The sequence below is a fragment of the Melanerpes formicivorus genome, unplaced genomic scaffold, assembly GCF_026170545.1.
Source record: "Melanerpes formicivorus ecotype bairdi unplaced genomic scaffold, bMelFor1.0.p_v2 SCAF_2, whole genome shotgun sequence".
In the NCBI taxonomy this organism is placed as follows: Eukaryota; Metazoa; Chordata; class Aves; order Piciformes; family Picidae; genus Melanerpes; species Melanerpes formicivorus.
In genome coordinates this window covers 14,969,124-14,987,584 of record NW_027142354.1, presented here as the reverse complement: position 1 = coordinate 14,987,584, position 18,461 = coordinate 14,969,124, and the positions used below count along the sequence as shown (strand labels likewise).

Genomic DNA, 18,461 nt, shown 5'->3' with positions numbered 1-18,461 from the left:
CACCCCCAGGAAAAACTAATTTAAAAATCAGTTCAAATTTTAGGTGTTGGCCTAGCCTTTGTATATGTAGGATTTGACAGTGGTGGAAGTCAATAAACATTCATGTGTATCCCTAGAAGAGAGACTCAAAATTACTTTAAAAGTTCAGAGCTCAGGAGAAAACCATGCAGGTTTGGTGGAGGAAGGTGGTTAAAAGCATAGTAAAATAGACAACTTGTTAAGTTCTTAAAGAAGGTGAGTAACTGTTTGGTTTAGTTGTGTAAAATACCTTTTTCTTCTGCAAAGGTGGTAGCTCGAGATGCTGCATGTTATGTGGCTCTGAGATATCAGGAGCCACACATGACTCTGGGAGGAACAAGGTTAAAAAGCTTGAGGGGAGAAAAGTGATGGGGCCTTGGTTTTGCAAGGGTAGGGAAATGACAGTGGTCAAGACTTTGGCATCTGGATGGGAAATGTCAGCCTCAGTGCTAACCTTGGGATAGGCACCTTAATACCACATGTAAAAATGAAGTATCAAAATGGTAGTGTGCTGACTTACAGCCTTCTTTCTCTCTGGCTCTAATGTGGAGGTCTGTCTGCCATATTTTGTTTTCCTAGGAAGGCTCCAGTGGGCTATAAGGTGCTCTTTTGGGTGTAATTTCCTGTTTCTCTCCCTGCTTCAGTACATGTCTGTCAGTTCTTGCTGGGAGAAGCTGCTCCTGCTCTGCAGGAACAGGACAATAGCAATATCAAGGCAGAGAGATACTGTTGTCCTTCACAATTTCATTATTTCTAGCTCTCCTGATTTTACTGAAAGATGAGTGATACTTGTTTTAATTGCCACCTCAGTTATTGGAGTCAGTAGTTAATTGAGAATCTTAGTTTTCAGTTAAAAATAAATCTTCAGCATTTGTAGGTGTTGAAAAAGGGTTTGAAAATGTGGTAATGTGGTGTGAATTATACCCTAGAGGCTTAAAGGCTAGGAAACAAACCAGCAAATTAAACAAGAAAAAAAAACCCAACAACAACCAAACACCAAAAAACCCCAAACAATTCCCAAAGCTCTTCATTATATTCCTATTTTGTTGTCTGAGGGTGCTAATTATTTATTTGGAGGCTGCTTCATGATTTTCAGCTACTTAGATTGATAATACTGCAGAACAAATATTACTGCTTCACTTCTAAGAGTTTTAATTAGAATTTCCACATAAACATCTCTGCAGATTTTAAGCAGCTAATTGAGGAAATATAAAGAGAAGAAACATGCCTTTTATATGAATGTTCAGTGCTGTTGGATTGGCCTTGAGTTTACACCTAAGTGTTGTCGAAAGCTATGGTCTGTCAATAAACAGAGAAGGACAGAGTCTCCTCTGATGTTTGTGTTGTGCCAGCTACTACATACATGAACTCCAAACTTAATAAAATCAAACTACGAGTAACAACAAAGGCTTTTGTGCATGTTATGAACTGTGATGTTTGTTCCAAGGCAAAATTCTCTTTTCTTCTTAAATATTTAAGAGACTAAGTCGTGTTGAACAATAGTGTTCTCATCCAAGGAGAACTACTGAGTGCATTTAATTATCCTCACTGGGGGTCTCACCGCAGAGTGTGCTGATTATAGATAATGCTACCTTTGAAGGCACGCTTGTTTGCAAGAGTGGTAGGTTTACATTGGTAGATCTAATATGCATGTTGCTTCAGATGGTCTTAGATGTCCAGCTGCTGTTTTGAAAGCAGAGTTTTCTTGGTTTGGCTTCATTTCTGAGGGGTAGGGAGAATTGTAAATACTGTATTCCTTCTCCCCCTGTATAGTAATTCTACTAAATGCTGCTAGTGTCTATTTCCAGATAAAAGCAAATTCTTTTCCTGTTCCTGTCCTATAACCCCCTAATGTATTTATTTGTTTTCTTTTCAATGCAGATTTTAGTAATGTGCCTGATGTCACATCCACCTTGAAAAGGAGCAGTACTGATGGCACATTGGACCAAGTGCCACACAGGGAGAAGACTGATCTGTCTTTCAGGGTAAGAACATGCTTGGCATAACATTCCTTATAAACAAAAAGAAAGTGTTGCGGTGTTAGTGTTCTGCATTTCGTGGGAATGAATTTGATGTATGGCACCAATTAAAAAAAAATTTATACATATTAGTGGTACTTAGTGTTTCATTATCTTGAGGTCACCCTGACAGGTCAGCATTTATGGCCCAGCTGCTGCGTCTCCAGAAGCAGTGTGATGGGGGCAAATGATAAACGGGTGGAGAATTGTCACAGTCATCTTTCTGTGTTGCTCAAACTCAGTCCTGAAGAGAACATTGAAGCTGCTACAGCTTTCCGACTGATGCTGTTTGGTTCATGTTTGGTTTTTGCTGATACCTCTGGGGCTTATTGTTAAGATTGCAGTGGCCATGGCAACACTCACTTAACATCAATAGTTTTAGACTGGATTGCAGACTTGCAGAGGTGCAGTGTGTGAGAACCAGTGATTCTTGCTCTCTTATTTGGAGGATGTTTATGGTTGCAGCTACTGTTTGACCTCGGCTGGAGTAACAGGTGGTCACACCTTCTCTGACTCTCTCAGTGAGGATTTTGGAGGCTGAGGGAGGGACCCCCAGAGATAATGTCTATCTTCAAATATGTTGGTGTTCAATGAGCAATTTGTTGTGCAGTTTGCTCTGAGCCAGTCAAAGGGCAAACTAACTTGAGTGCATATTCTTTTGAACCCCTCAACTGCTAGCAAGTATAGTGTTTTCCTCTTGGTGCCTATGATTTTATTAGACATTGCCATGCTGACAACAGAAATGGTTTTATTACTTTTGTTGATGGGTCAGTTGTGTCTCCAAAGAAATTTTGTGGTAACATTTGCCATATAGTTTTGCATAAAAGAAATTCAGTTAGAGTGTTTATGCTTCTGGAATATGTTACTATCTTGTACTAGCTTGTATTAAAAATTGGTAGAGATGAGACAGAACGTAAAAACTCAGAAGACCAAACCAGGGAAGATATATTTGGCCTCTAGCTATACCTACTGAGAAGAATTGATTCTCTTTTACTTTTGGAATTACTTTATAATCTACTTTGCTCTAATGCAGGTAACTTTTTGCAGTTTCTTTAGAGAGTACAAAGAAGCCCAGTGATGTAGGTCTTCAGCTCATCTCCTGCAGTGCAAGGGATTCCCACAGAGATAATTCTTTGTATCCTGTGTAACACATTGCTTGTGTTCCCAAAAGCTCTTTGCAACCAGACAAGAATACGCTGGAATTTCCTCTTTCTAGGACACATTGTTCCTTTGAAAGGGGTAATGTGGATTTCTCTGTCATGTTTCAGTGCTACTATAGTGTTTTAGGAGCAGGGGCAGAGCAAAAGTGAACTCAAGGGTTAGGATACCTCTGGCATGGGACAGACAGGAATGTGCCCTTGTGGCCAGGAGAGCCAATATTATCGTGGAGTACATCAAGAAAACTGTCCAGCAGGTCTAGGGAGGTTCTTCTTTCCCTCTACTCTGCCCTGTTGAGACCTCACCCTGGACTATCACAGTGCATTAGAGGTTGGAAAGAACCTCAAGAGATCATCGAGTCCAACGCCCCTGCCAGAGCGGGATCACTTAGGGTATTCGGCACAGGAATGCATCCAGGTGGGTTTTGAACGTGTCCAGAGAAGGAGACCCCACAACATCTCTCTGGGCTGCCTGTTCCAGTGCTCCATCACCCTCACTGTAAAGAAGTTTCTTCTCAGGTTGAGGTGAAATTATGTTCCAGCTTGAACCTGAGTATTGTGCACAGTTTTGGGCTCCCCAGTTCGAGAGAGACAGGGACTTGCTAGAGAGAGTCCAACAGAGAGTCACAAGGATGATTAAGGGACTTCAGCATCTCCCCTGTGAAGAGAGACTGAGAGACCTAGGGCTGTTTAGTCTTGAGAAGAGAAGACTGAGAGAGGATTTCATCAGTGTCTATAAATATCTGAGGGGTGGGTGTCAAGTGGATGGAGCCAATCTCTTTTCAGTGGTGCACAGTAATAAGACAAAGAACAGTGGATACAAACTTGAACATCGAAGGTTTCATCTCAACATGAGGAGACACTTCTTTACAGTGAGGGTGATGGAGCACTGTATCAGGGAGGCTGTGGAGTCTCCTTCTCTGGAGACTTTCAAAACCCACCTGGATGCATTCCTATGCAGACTACCCTAGGTGATCCTGCTTTTGGCGGGGGGGTTGGACTTGATGATCTCTGGAGGTCGCTTCCAACCTCTAACATTCTGTAATTCTGGCTGGCAGCACTAGCTGCCTGGTGCTTGGCCGGCTTCTCCTGGGTGCCTCAGGGAGCCCTGCTCACCTGGGGTACATGCTGCCCCCAATGCACTGAGCTCCTGTCCTGCTGGAGGGGAGCTGCTGGGGCATCAGCTTTGCTTTAGCAGAGAAACAAAGGCAATTCTAATCTCCTGTGTCAAATGCACCAAATGACAGAAAATTGGGGAGGGTTCAGGAGGATTTAAATACAGAGAGAACTATTCATGTACGCTAGTTACTGCACTGAATGCACTAAATTGCCTCCAGTGCTTTAAATTACGCGTTGCAATTAAAGCTCAAAACAGAGGGGAAACCAGACAGGTCTGCTCCCTGCCCTCTCCCCTTAAATTTGTCACGTCTAGCAGTATTAATGGCTCGCACATAATTTGATGAAGTCACTGCCATATTGCATTTCACTTCTTCAGTTGGAGTACAAGTCTGCTAGTGTAATTAAAAAAAAAAAAACCTGTCTGAAGCTGTCCTAATTTTGTAGGTAGAAGCGGGGAAAAAGGCTTGGCAATTGGAGGTAGTCTTACTTCAGCTGCAGCTGTAAACGAGTCTGTGACAGCTCTACAATTTCTGCAGATGGTTTGTAATTGATTGCTGTCTTTTGGTTGGAGGGTGCCTATTACTGTCAGGGCTTTTTGTCTGACCTTTTTGATTTCTCCAATAGAATTAAAAAAAACCCCAAACCTCACAGTAAATTTAGGTAGTGTATATTGTGTGCTCGTTTGTGACTGGGTATAAAAGGAATTAAAATGATTTCTGTTTTTGTAGCTATGATCTGGGACTGCTCACCAGATGAACAATAGCTATTGCTAATAAAAATTAGTTTGAGGAAATTGTGCAGCCTCAAAAAAGCATAGCATCTGGATTTGGGTTTGTATTTTTTTTCCCCTTTGCCTTGTGTTTCCTGCATGTGCTGACTTGACCCACGCCTGTGGGAGAACTGTAGCACAGACCCCTCAGCATTAGGCGATGTCACAGAAGTATGGGGGAGACGAGGTCTGTAAGCACAGCCCTGTGGAAAAGACGTTGGTGGCGCTAAGAGGTTCTGAGCACAGCCTGGAACAGTCAGCTTGGGATTATTTCAGGGTAGAGACAGCCAGAGATGCTCACTTCCCAGTTGACAGCAAACGTAGATGTAATTACTTGGCTCTGAGGGAGCAGATTCCTTTTGAAGTTTGGTCGATTTTTGTCCTCTAACATGTAAGTAAATAAAAAGCAGCCTTAAAGCTTTGGATTTAATGGTTGCATGTTTGATTTCTAGATTGTGTTTCTTGTTTCGGGCATTTTTTTGTTGTTGTTGTTTGTTTTTCACTATTATTTTCTTTGCCTTCTATCAATTAAGCATTATCTTAAATGAAAGTGAGACATTTCATAAGTCCTTTGTAATCTCAAAGGAATAAGTCTTTTGTTGCATGCATACTGCATTCATACATGCATTCATTCAGTCAAGTCATTCATTTTTTGTAGTCCCAAGAAGTGAATGAATTCAGAATTTAGCTCTCATCTGAGAGCTAACAAATGCATTAGAAGGGCAACAGAAGACTGTTTCATTCCAGAAATGGAAGCTGTTCCTTAAGTTGTAAAGTATTGTGTAGAACATTATAGTAACGTTATAAAATAGTATTAAAAACACATGCACATCAAGAACCATCCATTCCAGATACTCATTAGGTTTGTCAGCTCTGTATTCTCTGGGATGCTGTATTTGTACCTTTAGTACCGTTAACTTTATTTTTCTAGTTTATTTAACAAGGATAGATGTTACACTTCTAACACATTCTGCTGCAGTACATTTTCAAACTGTGTTAAAGTACTGTTTACGTGGCAGTGGCACGTCGTCTTTGCCATTGTTGGTTCTGGAGTATGTGGGCGTACTGTTGACAGAAGAATAGAGGACCTTGGAAAATCTGGGGATTGAGTATGCCTGTCAGTGCAATTAGATTTAGTTTTGTTTAATCATTTTGAGAACTAATTGTCTGTGCTCCTGGTGCTCAGTTAAATCCTAGTATGTTGACAGTTGCCAAGAATCAAGCTCTCCATACGTCAAAATAGCATGAAGCCAAATAAATGTAAAAATGCAACTTTTCCTTTAGCTGAATTCCTAATTGCCCACTGTATGAGTTAGCAATGTTTTCTCTAGCACATGGTTTCTTTTAAGAAAAAGTTCAGTGGTCTGTTACTAGCTTAGCTTTACTTGGTGTTTTCAGTATATTAAAAATACCTTTTTATGAAAGAGGAATGTAGCTAAGAGATGACATTTTACCATATAAGTAGCTACTATTCTAAGATCTCTTGTAAGACTGCTATGATCTGACTTTCAATTGTTCTCAATCCTTCGAGTGTCATCAGAGATAAGTATTTCCATAACCATATTACATTTTAACAGACAGAGGTACTTAATCTAAATGCATGTGTGAGAGGGGGAAGGTTATGTTTTCACTTTTAATATTTTACAGGTCATAAGAAAAAAACTTAGAGTAAATGCCATGTAAATACTTCACATAACCTCACTATACCCTCAGCTGTGTCTTAGTGTTCTTTAAAAAACCCAGTGAAAATAGCTAGTGTGACACTTTGTAATCACAGTAAAAATAGTCAGTAGATGCAGAATGGTTTTCTGCTGGCATATTCAAAAAATTACATTGCAGATGCAGAAACAGAAGCTGATGTGATGAGAAACTTTGACTGTTAACAAGAAAAGCCAACTGGTTTGATTTTGTGATGCTTTTGAAGTGGTGCTGTATTTCTTTCAAACAATGAAGTAAATTGGTTGAATGTATAAGATGGGTGTAGAGACTTACAGAAATTGCTTTTCCTTTGCTGTTGACTCTTAAAATAGTCCATCCGCTCTCAGAATGGGTTGTGAACAAACATCAGCATGTGTATATGAGGACAAGTCTATCCCTATCACTTCTTAGTGAAAAATGCTACACACTGCAGAAGAGAAAAACTTTTTTTAGCTTGGGAATACCATTTTTAGTACATTGAACACAAATTAGGGTGAAAAATTCCCAAACCCCCTTCCCTAGCATGGGCTGCTTTCGATTAGCTCAACTCACTCCTCTGCTGCTCCTGTTTGACAACCGCATTCACTTTCCCTTCATCTGGTGAGGAAATGAAGAACTGGTGACAGGCAGACCTGCATGGTGCCTTTGGCAAACACAGATTTGCAGCTCCTGGACTAAGGATGGAACATGTTAATGAAAGTCTTTCAGATTTTTGTAGGGATGAGGTAAAGGTCAGTGTAATGTCCTTGCTTGAAATGTCTACAGATATAGGAGGGGATAAAAAGGAAGCAGACAAACAATGTAGCTGTGCATTTCGGAAGTCTGCTTTTGGATGCTTGAGTTTCCCATGTAATGTCAAACCGTCCTTCCAGTGGTTTAGAAGCCTTCGTGTTCTGTTTATTTTTTGCCAGTTCTGGACCATCCTCCATTTGCCACAGATTTTGCAAGTGCAGTGAGAAGTGGATGTTTCCATGACCTTTATATGCTTGGGAACATAATGAGAAATCAGGGTTTTGGTCTCCTTGAGGGACTGAGATGCAGACTGAGGCTGGGTCAGAAAGAAAACCCACCTTCCTACTTATGTTTCATCCCACTACTACAGCAAACTTCTCAAAGCAGTGATTTCAGTAGATGCAAAATACATGTGTCATGATATCAAAAAGGAAATACTGGTGTTACCTATTAGCTGATTTCACAGAGCTATTTCTGTAATGAAAATCAGAATGCTGTAAAGAGTTTGCTGCATTTCTGGTTTTGGCCTCTTGTATATACAGCATAGCCATGTACTGGAGGGATGGTTTTCATAAGATGAAGAAATTATTGTTTTGTCTTCAAACTACCTAAAACTGATTTTGAAACCCCTTCATAAGAAGCAGCACACTGCAATGTATACATCAACAACCTGGATGAGGGAACAGAGTGCATTGTCAGAAAGTTTGCTGATGACACAAAACTGGGTGGAGTGGCTGACACTCCAGAGGGCATTCAGTGGGACCTTGGCAGGCTGGAGAATTGGGCAGGGAGAAATTTAATGACATATAAGGGCAAGTGTAGGGTGTTGCATTTGGGAAAGAACAACCTCATGCACCAGTATAGGTTGGGGACTGACCCATTGAAGAGCAGCATAGAGGAGAGGGACCTGGGGGTCCTGGTGGACAACAGGATGACCATGAGCCAGCAATGTACCCTTGTGGCCAAGAAGGCCAAAGGCATCCTGGAATGTATTAGAAGGGTTGTGATTAGTAGGTTGAGGGGTTCTACTCCCCCTCTACTCTGGTGAGGCTGCATCTAGAGTATTGTGTCCAATTCTGGGTCCATCAGTTCAAGAAGGACAGGGAGCTGCTTGAAAGAGTCCAGCATGGAGCCATAAAGATGGTTAAGGGAATAGAACATCTCCCCTTATGAGGAAAGGCAAAGGGAGCCGAGTCCACTTAGCTTGGAGAAGAGGAGACTGAGGTGTGACCTCATTCTTGTTTATAAATACATGAAGGGCAAGTGTCAGGAGGACAGAGCCAGATTCTTCTCAGTGATGTCCAATGATAGGAGGAGAGGCAGTGAATGCAAGCTGGAGCATAGGAGGTTCCACATGAACATAAGGAAAAGTTTTTTCACTGTGAGGGTGATGGAACACTGGAACAGGCTGCCCAGAGATGTTGTGGAGTCTCCTTCTCTGGAGACATTCAAAACCTGCCTGACTATGTTCCTGTGTGAACTACTCCAGGTGATCCTGGTCTGTCAGGGGGGTTGGATTAGATGATCTTTCGAGGTCCCTTTCAACATCTAACATTGTGTGATTCTGTGAACTTATGCAGCTAGAGTAATTTAAGGGTAAAAATCTTAAGGTACAATATGTATTAAAGTTCTAGATTAAAAAGTCAATTAAAGAATGTGTATCCTATTGCTAGTATGTCTATCATAAAGCTCAAATGTTAAAGAAAAACTTGTGGTTTGATTTTTGAGGAAAGGAGGGGCAGTTGCCATGGAACAGTAGAGGTGAAAGCAGTTTGTAATGATTACTTATACAGTCTGATCCCAGCAGAAAATTAATAGGATTGTCCAGTCTTTGTGGATGATTGCCTTTTAGTGTGTAAATCTCAAGAAATGTTTATTCCTCCCTACCAAAGTTAAACAATTTTCTAATGTGACTCTTCAGTGAGAAAGTTAAAAAATTACCAAAATCTACTGAGTTCAATGGAAGATTTTAGATGACATTGTGCAAAAAACATAAGCACTGATAAGTTCAACTTGTGTATTGATTACATTTAGGATGGTGTGGCAGTGCATATGTGTATGTGTGATAATGTGCCCGGTAGATTACAGAGCCATATTTCTCTCTGGTATAAATGACATCCTTTCTTGTTAGTAAGTTAGTGACTCCCTACCCACAAAATATCCCTGAAGAAACGTTAACATTGAACTAAAACTGTGGCAAATCCAAAGCCAAGTAAGTATGTGGAAAAATTTTGTTAAGCAAAGACTGTAAAATTAAAAAATCTCAGGAGGTGGATGTTATTCCTAGTCAAACACCAATTGTTGAGCTACACTGAAAGAAAACCAAGTAGAAATGACCAGGAGCTCAACAGAGGTCCCTCTGGTAAAAGTAAAATAAAAGGAAGAAAAAGGTACTATTATGTCCATATGGCCCCAAACCTATTCCATGCATCGAGGCAACTCCAATTAAATGGTGTTCATGATGATGGCTTCTCATTAGCTCTATTTTGAATTGCCCAGGAAGTCCCAGCTTGCACAGCGTGTCCATACTTGCAGGAGAGCTGCCTGCCTGAAGGTTTACTCTATATCCATAGGACATTAAGGATCTTTCCTTTATTTCAATCTCAAAAAATTCTCTGTAGCAGTTGATGAGATCCAAAAGCTTAGGGAGTAGTCTACAATTAACATCCTTTCATTGTAGGAAGAGGATTTATAATGTAGTACTCTCAAAATCATGTATACTCCTTTGCAATCTAAGTGTCATTTTCTTCCAGATGTGAGATGCATTTAGGGAGCCTAAGAGCTAACGTGGGAAAATAGCGTGTTCCTCAGCAGTGGTTTTGCTTGATTCAGTTATGCCTGGAGGGGACAGTTCTGTGTCAAAAAACCAACAGAAGCCTATAGGGAGCTCTGCTAATTATTGTGCTTCCCTTGCAGACAGCTCAGGCGGTGGGAAGCCCAATCAGAGTTGCTAGTTCTGGCAGTGTGGAGCTGTGTTCAGACCCATGTTGTCGTCATGTGCCTCTTGAGAAGGGTATCAGTGATATGAGTGAAAATTATAGCCTGTTAGAAGTCTGTAGGAGTTTTGCTAATTAATATAGCTTTCAGTATTTTATTCCGTCCCTCAACGAAGGCACCAAAAGTCATGGACTGTAGGGTACAGAAAGCTTGCTGTAAACCTACCAGGGAGTGCTTGCTACTGACCCCAGTTCTGGATTTCACCTTGTTGCACTGAATCCTACAGTTCTATAAATGCAGCAGTCAGCCCTATAGCAGTTGCCTGTTTTGGCTGGCACAGTGATGAGCCCTGAAACCATAAAGCTTAAAGCATGAAACGTTGCTATTATCTAGAGTGAACCTGTAACCAAACATTAGGTCAAGCTGTGGAAAGAGATCTGCACGCGTAGTTATCAGTAGAGAGGCACAAGAACAGCAAGAAAAAAGACCAAAGAGAGACTGTGCTGTTCTAGCACGCATAGTTGTGAACTTGTGTCGCTCTGCTTTATGCTATTACATTGAGTTCATAGTATCATAGTATCAGTCAGGGTTGGAAGGGACTACAAGGATCATCTAGTTCCACCCCCCAGTCAGGGTTGGAAGGGACCACAAGGATCATCTAGTTCCAACCCCCCTGCCATGGGCAGGGACACCCCAAGAGTTGCTGGGGTTTGGGTGAGAGCTGATGCTTGTTGTCTTTCTTCTGGCTGAAGGAAATGTCCTCTCACATGTGCTGACAGTTGTCACTCTAAAATGTACATATGGTTTTGGATCAAGAGAAGTTGTGTTGTGTTGATGCTTGAAAATGAAAGGAGCTGATGAGAGATGATTTACAATGCAGCTTCCCTTTATAGTCTTCTGGGAAAAAAGCTGTGAGGCTTACCTGCAGATGAAAAGAGAAGCACGTGACAAGAGTCCTGGTTCACTGCAACAGGACATGATTAGCAGTCTCTGGAAACGCTTGTGACTTCACTGATGAAGGGCAGGAAACTGCCTAGGAGTCCACCACCCCTGGGCCTCCACAGGCAACCCTTGTCACCTACAGTGCAGGATATCACAACCGCATTTTACTTTGCTCTCAAAGGCAGCGATAGCTAATCACACTTCCGACAGACCGAGGGAACTGGGTAGTCTCTCTTCCAGCTGTAGATTATTTGTTGGGTTTTTAAAAGACTGAGATACTGTTCAGTTACAGTGCTAATGATGACATATTTTTTTTTTTCCTTGTGATGCAGAAGAATTTAAACTCATTTTTACCAGATGCCAAGGTATGTGTTGTGCCCAGTAGCCACCCATAGAACACAAAGTCACTTCAAAGTCACACAAAGTTGCAGTACAGGATTTCAGACAGATGCTGCATCCTGTGCACTACCACACAATGCACGCTTCAGTGAGACTTTGATTCCTTTTTGTGCTGCCAGAAGCACGTAAGACCAAAGGTAAACATGAAATGTTGAAACTGAAAAAAAAAAAATCTACTACCTGCAGCAGATTCTGCAAAATCAAAAATACCAAAAAGATAACCTGAGAGGAAGAGGGAGGAGAATTTTTAAAAGTAAGGAATCAGTTGAGTCAGATGCAAAGAAAAGTTTTAGGTTTGTGTGTTTTGTTACCTGTTGTACATAGCACTGTGGGTCTCCATCTCTACTTGTTAGCGTGCTGTGAGAAGACATCGATCTTCACTCTCAAGGTAATTATTTCTGTCTGAGACAGTTGAATCCTTCTGTAGTGCTTCTGAAATCAGGGGAGAGGTTGATAATGAGTTCAGAAGGTCTGTATTTGTCTTTACAGGGGAGTTGTTGCCATCTTTTAACATTAGAAATGCAGTATGTCCGCTGCTAACTTGAAGAGATCAGGGTTCTCTCTGCCTTGAGAGAAGGCACAGTGCAAAAATATATTGTGAAAGATGAACACAACTGCAAAGATGATGTCTCACTGGTTGCCATAGTTTCTAATTCAGCACTTGAGAAAAAATTTTGCATTCAGCACAAAACACTTTGAGAATGTTGCAAACAGTATTTAAGATGCTTGAAATTAAAAATTAAAGAAGAATTAATTTTAAACATTTGGAACATTAAATTCTTTAGCACTGAAATTAAAGCTAATGTGTTCACTGTGGTCAGTAATGCTTTAAAAATACATTCTGAAGTAACTTAAATCCATGTTATTAATGTAATAGGCATGATAGAAAACTACTTAGAAAAATCATCCACCCACAGTTACAAAAAGTGAAGAACAAAGTCCATCTTATCACTGTAGAGATCTGGAAAGCAACTGAATTAAGCCTGAGCTTATAATGCTTAAAAGCCATTAAGGTCACAAAGTTTCTATTAGTCCAGGGCACGTATGTACATACTGTTAGGCAGTTTTTGTTTGTTGTTGTGGGTTTTTTTATCTTTTTTTAATATGTGTGTTTATACATACATGTACACACACACTTATATCTGAAAAAAAAATACATGTGGTGTATATAAATTATGCTTCTGCTTCCCCGGTGGTCCAGATGGATATTACAAAGTAGCCCACAAGTGCTCAGGATTGTCCCAGAGGCAAGCTGCTGTTGACTTTCCATTCAAAGTATCTACAGACAGAGCAGAATTAGTCTTTTGCTGTTATTCATTAAAGGCAAAAGCAGGATGGGAAGCAAACTCAATACAGATAAGCACACCTAGACATATTGGGACAATAGAGGGAAGCCTGTATTACGGAGAATGTTACTGTTATGGTAGCTATCAAGTCTGGTGCCACTAAAGTGGGAAGATGAAAACCAGATGTCTGTAAAGGGAATGTGTTACTCAAAGCACACAGGAAAAAACAACAACCCTGTGTCATTTTTCCTGACATCTTAAAAATATTTTAAGGTGATTGATTATTTTACATGTAAATTTTGCATAAGAAGTATGTTTGTGAAGAAGTCTGGAGTGTTTGTTGTGCGCGGCTAGAGAAGAAGAAAGGCTAAAGAAAATGCTTTCATTCATTCATTTCTTTCAGTTTGTGTTTTTCACTTTTTTGATTTACCCAGGGCCCTCAGTAGGAGTTGGAAGGACTACCAAAACATACTCTTTCCTTTTTTTTTTCCTAATGAATACATATTTTTTAAAAAGCTGTTAATTGGTAACATCTTTTAGCTAGCATATGGCTAGCTAATAACTCAGGCTTAATTAGCAAATCTGGGGAAGAATAACTTCCTAATAAGGAATTTAAAAGGCCTGTCATTTTTCATCAAGACTGACGATATTGCTTGGACCTGAAATTAAACAGCCTTTTGTTTTCCTGGTCCCAGCAGATGATCTATGTTTTCACACACACCTGTTACAAAAGCAGAGCTTGAAATTGCCATGACTCACTCTGACAGAAAGTGAAGAAACAGAACCATTCCAGAAAATATAGTTGCACCCTTCACAAAGGCAGGTCTGGTGACCTGGCCTATGTTACATTTAAATTGTCATATGCAATACTGTAAACCTTTAATTTCCACAGTCTAGTGATTTTTTTTTATTTATTTATTATTCTTTCTTTTCACCCTTGCTCCGTGGATCCCTAGGATCTGTGTACTGTGCAAGGGCAAGCACTTAATGGTGCATAAGAAAAGTAGCCTTGTACATGCTACTCAGTAGTCCATGTAATTGGATTTTTAAACTAGGCTGTGAATCTATTAAAAAATTAAATGTTAGCAAGCAGGCAAAACATCTTGTGTGCCTTTGAGACCTTAGTCTCCTGTAACATGTTGTTTTCAACCACTGAATATGACATGTCTTCAAAAGAAAGAACTTCATGGTCCACCACCTAAACTAGTAGTAGAAGTTCCTACTACTGTGATGCATCTTGCAAGCCTTATCAGTAGCATGTTGTTTCAGGACTCCAGTGTCATTTTTCTGATAGGTGGCCACTCAGCAACTGAGCTGTATGATTTGGCAAATGTTGAGCTGTCAAGTTGAACTAATGATTTGGAAAGAGATGGATGTAAGTTTAATTGCAGTAATTAAAGGAGAAGGCTGTGTTATTCCCTTGCTTGTGTGAGGGTGAATATCCTTGAATCATTTGAAGTAGCACATAATGAAGAATATGGGCAGGGAGAAATTTAATGAATATAACAAGGGCAGCTGCAGAGTGTTGCATTTGGGAAAGAACAACCTCATGTACCAGTATATGTTGGGGACTGACCCATTGAAGAGCAATGTAGGGGAGAGGGACCTGGGGGTCCTGGTGAACAACAGTGTCTTCAAACTGCCTAAAACTGATCTTGAAACCCCTTCATAAGAAGCAGCACACTGCAATGTATACATCAACAACCTGGATGAGGGAACAGAGTGCATTGTCAGAAAGTTTGCTGATGACACAAAAGTGGGTGGAGTGGCTGACACTCCAGAGGGCATTCAGTGGGACCTTGGCAGGCTGGAGAATTGGGCAGGGAGAAATTTAATGACATATAAGGGCAAGTGTAGGGTGTTGCATTTGGGAAAGAACAACCTCATGTACCAGTATAGGTTGGGGACTGACCCATTGAAGAGCAGCATAGGGGAGAGGGACCTGGGGGTCCTGGTGGACAACAGGATGACCATGAGCCAGCAATGTACCCTTGTGGCCAAGAAGGCCAAAGGCATCCTGGAATGTATTAGAAGGGGTATGGTTCAGGTCAAGAGAGTTTCTCCTCCCCCTCTGCCCTGGTGAGGCTGCATCTGCAATATTTTGTCCAGTTCTGGGTCCATCAGTTCAAGAAGGACAGGGAGCTGCTTGAAAAAGTCCAGCATGGAGCCACAATGATGGTTAAGGGAATAGAACATCTCCCTTATGAGGAAAGGCAAAGGGAGCTGAGTCTCCTTAGCTTGGAGAAGAGGAGACTGAGGTGTGACCTCATTCTTGTTTATAAATACATGAAGGGCAAGTGTCAGGAGGACAGAGCCAGGCTTTTCTCAGTGATGTCCAATGATAAGAGGAGAGGCAGTGAATGCAAGCTGGAGCATAGGAGGAACACTTTTTCACTGTGAGGGTGACAGAACATTGGAACAGGCTGCCCAAGAGAGGTTGTGGAGTCTCCTTCTCTGGAGACATTCAAAACCTGCCTGACTATGTTCCTGTGTGACCTACTCTAGGTGATCCTGGTCTGTCAGGGGGGTTGGATTAGATGACCTTTTGAGGTCCCTTTCAACATATAACATTCTGTGATTCTGATTGTGATAGATACCTAGGCTTGGTGTATCATTTGGATTCATGAAAAGGGCTTGCTAGAAAGCAGTAGGCAATGGCAAGGGGAGTGTTGAATGAAGCCTTATAGCTCAGCTTCATTGCACTCTACAGTGCTGTGATAGGGAGAATATGGGAGTTACTGTGTTTTATTATGCCACTGGTGTAGTCCTCTTTTTATTAATGAATTGCTTGTCAGTCTTGTAACTCTTCAGCTCTGTGGTGTCGTGTCCTGTAATGTTTTATTTAAAGTTACTTTGTATTAAAAACAATCTCTCTGTAGATCTGATTGGTTTTATGTAAATATATCAACATGGGGACTTTTACTTCCAAGCCTGAATTTATTACTGAGCACAGTTTTTATTGATGTAATTACAACTAAAAAGTTCAAACAAAGGACAAGACAATTATGTAAAGAAATCATCCAGAGAGCTGCCTACTTGTTTTCCATTTTATTATTGCAAGAGCATTTGTATGCCACACCACTTAGCTGCATATACCCTTGACACGGAGCATCAGTACCGTTCAGAATTCATGCTGACCTTCAGGGCAGTCAGCACCCTCTAGATATTTTTAGCTCTTTGGCTAATTTTTCTCAAAGCACCTGATATTGTGTTTATGCAGTAAATTTCACAGGCACAAATGCAGGCACACATATGGGGAGATAAAACCCATCTTCCCTTGCAGTAACTGTACTTTGTCCTGCATTCACTACTTCAAGCTATTTATAAAAAAAACTCCTCATCTGGCATGTTTTTTCCTGCATCTGTAATAAATGCAGACACACTGCTCTCATACTGCTTACCCTCAGTACACTGGGACATCAACAGCATCTCTGATTTTTGTCAATCGCCAAAAAAGAGCAACTCGTTCAGCTGAGCTGAGCTCAGGGAGGAGGTGTGTTCGTGGGGGATCGCAACGCCCGTGGCTTCCTTCCGAGGGGCCTTTTCCTTTGGCAAAGTTTGTGTTCACAAGCCACAATGCCTGCCTTCAGGAGGAGTAAAACCAGAGCTAAGAGTTTAGCGCTGGCTCGCAAAACCCAGCAGCAGGCAGCGGCAGCATTCGGGTCCCTGCACAGGATGTTTTCTTTGGTGAGTTGTGGAGTGGCATGGGTTAAGCTGGGGGGGGTGCTGCTTACCTGAGCTAAAGCACAGGGCTGCACCGGCATGGCAGGCTCTCTGTGCTTGTTAAATAGCCGTTGTCCCAGCGTTAATGATCAAATAATGAATTCTGGTGGGTGAGTTTGTACCTGGGTACAGGTTTGAGCTTTCTAAAGTTTGGGAGAGGGGAGGGCGGGTTGTTGCCTGTATTGTTTGCTGCCAGGCTCAAGCAAAGAGTTACTTCTTGCATCTGTCAGAGCAAGATCTAAGTTATGATCCAGATTTTGACAAGAAGCAGGATGGTTTTAACAAGATTCTTCAAGGATATTTGGAAGTGACTGCAGCATGAATGTTTTAACTCTATCTGTTTTTTCACAAATAAGTTATGATTGTGGAAACAGGAAAAACAAAGAGCAAGGTACTTCTAGGAGAATTTGTCACCTGGGTAATATATTTGCAGTCTTGTTAGAAAGCTACATGGGCCATTGACACCATCAGGATAAGGACATGGGGAAGGAAAGAATGACAGTATTTTCATAAGATCAGGGTTTGAGGAAATTTGCATTGCATGCACCTGACAAGAGGCTCCTCTTCGTGACCTGGGCTGTCAGGTTCCTCACTCTTTGTTTTTCTGATGATCTCATCTTTATATTTTGTGTGGTTGAGATTTCATATTCTGTGAGGGAAGTGACTTCTGTTTTGTCTTTGACTTTAGTATGCACTGGGTCAGATGACTCTGGAGACTGATTTTAGAGAAGCTGAGCACAGCATTTATGAAGTCAGTAAGAGCTGCTGGTCCTTGTGATCTGGTCGATGCAGGCTCTTGGGCCCAGATCACTGTTGCGTGACTTGGTTTTTAACTAGCTTTTCAGTCAAGTGTCTTAAGTCACCAGCAGTTCTTCCTCTATACCCAAAGAAAAAGATGGGCATCTCTCTCTTTGTAGCAAGTGAGGGAAAAGATGTCACCATGCAGCTATTTTACACAGATAACTGTTCAGCTTTCTTCCTGGCCTTGACTTGTGCTGTCAGGAAACAGTTACTAGATCGATCATCAACCCCTCTTCCCACTGTACTTGTCATTTCTAAATGTGGTGGGTGACACCAACTTGCACTGCCAGAACAGGCTGACTTTGCTAATTTAAATCTCCCCAAAACTGGGAAATTCTGATTCAAAAGTTGATGGATAATTCCTCCCCTCTTGTCTGCTCTGGTAATGTCTGGCAGGGCAGCTTTTCATAATGGGGCATAGAGGCATTGCCTCTTCTTCCTTAAAGTGTAGCTCTACATTTGGCTGAATGCTATGAAGCATCTGAGTGGACACTTTTTAAAAAAATATATCTTTAAACAATGTTTTAAACATTATAATTAAAAGATGTGCAAGAGATGCAATTAAACCAAACAGACCCCTAAAACTTCAGCAGTGTCAGTCAGGAATTGTTTCATGTTCTGAGAGGCCTTGAAGTTGGGGGGCAAAAAAAGGAGAAGGACCAGAAAATAAGTGATGACTGAGGCTGCTACTTTGTTTTAGCATCTGTTTCCTGAAGCGCTGTGGCAGTCTTGCCTCAATACCTGTGGTGAAAATCCCACAAGGCATTTTTCAGTCAAACTCTAGTATTTTCTAGTCTCAAAAACTAGTTTAGAGGAGTGCACCTAGTGTATTGATGTGTAACATAAGGGAACTTTTTTTCAG

The 18,461-nt window shown here is 41.2% G+C and overlaps 1 protein-coding gene across 4 annotated transcripts in view; it reads left to right on the top strand.

Moving 5' to 3' along the window:
- Positions 1–18,461, top strand: part of TIAM2 (TIAM Rac1 associated GEF 2) — a 98,479-nt gene that overhangs the window by 59,304 nt on the left and 20,714 nt on the right. For 3 of the 4 annotated variants that reach the window (XM_068151450.1, XM_068151443.1, XM_068151436.1), the window contains one exon: positions 1,900–2,003. In XM_068151450.1, the coding sequence (XP_068007551.1) occupies positions 1,900–2,003 (104 nt within the window). Of the gene's footprint in view, positions 1–1,899; positions 2,004–5,426; positions 5,473–18,461 lie in introns of those variants that run through there. The other variant, XM_068151458.1, reaches the window with a different exon arrangement.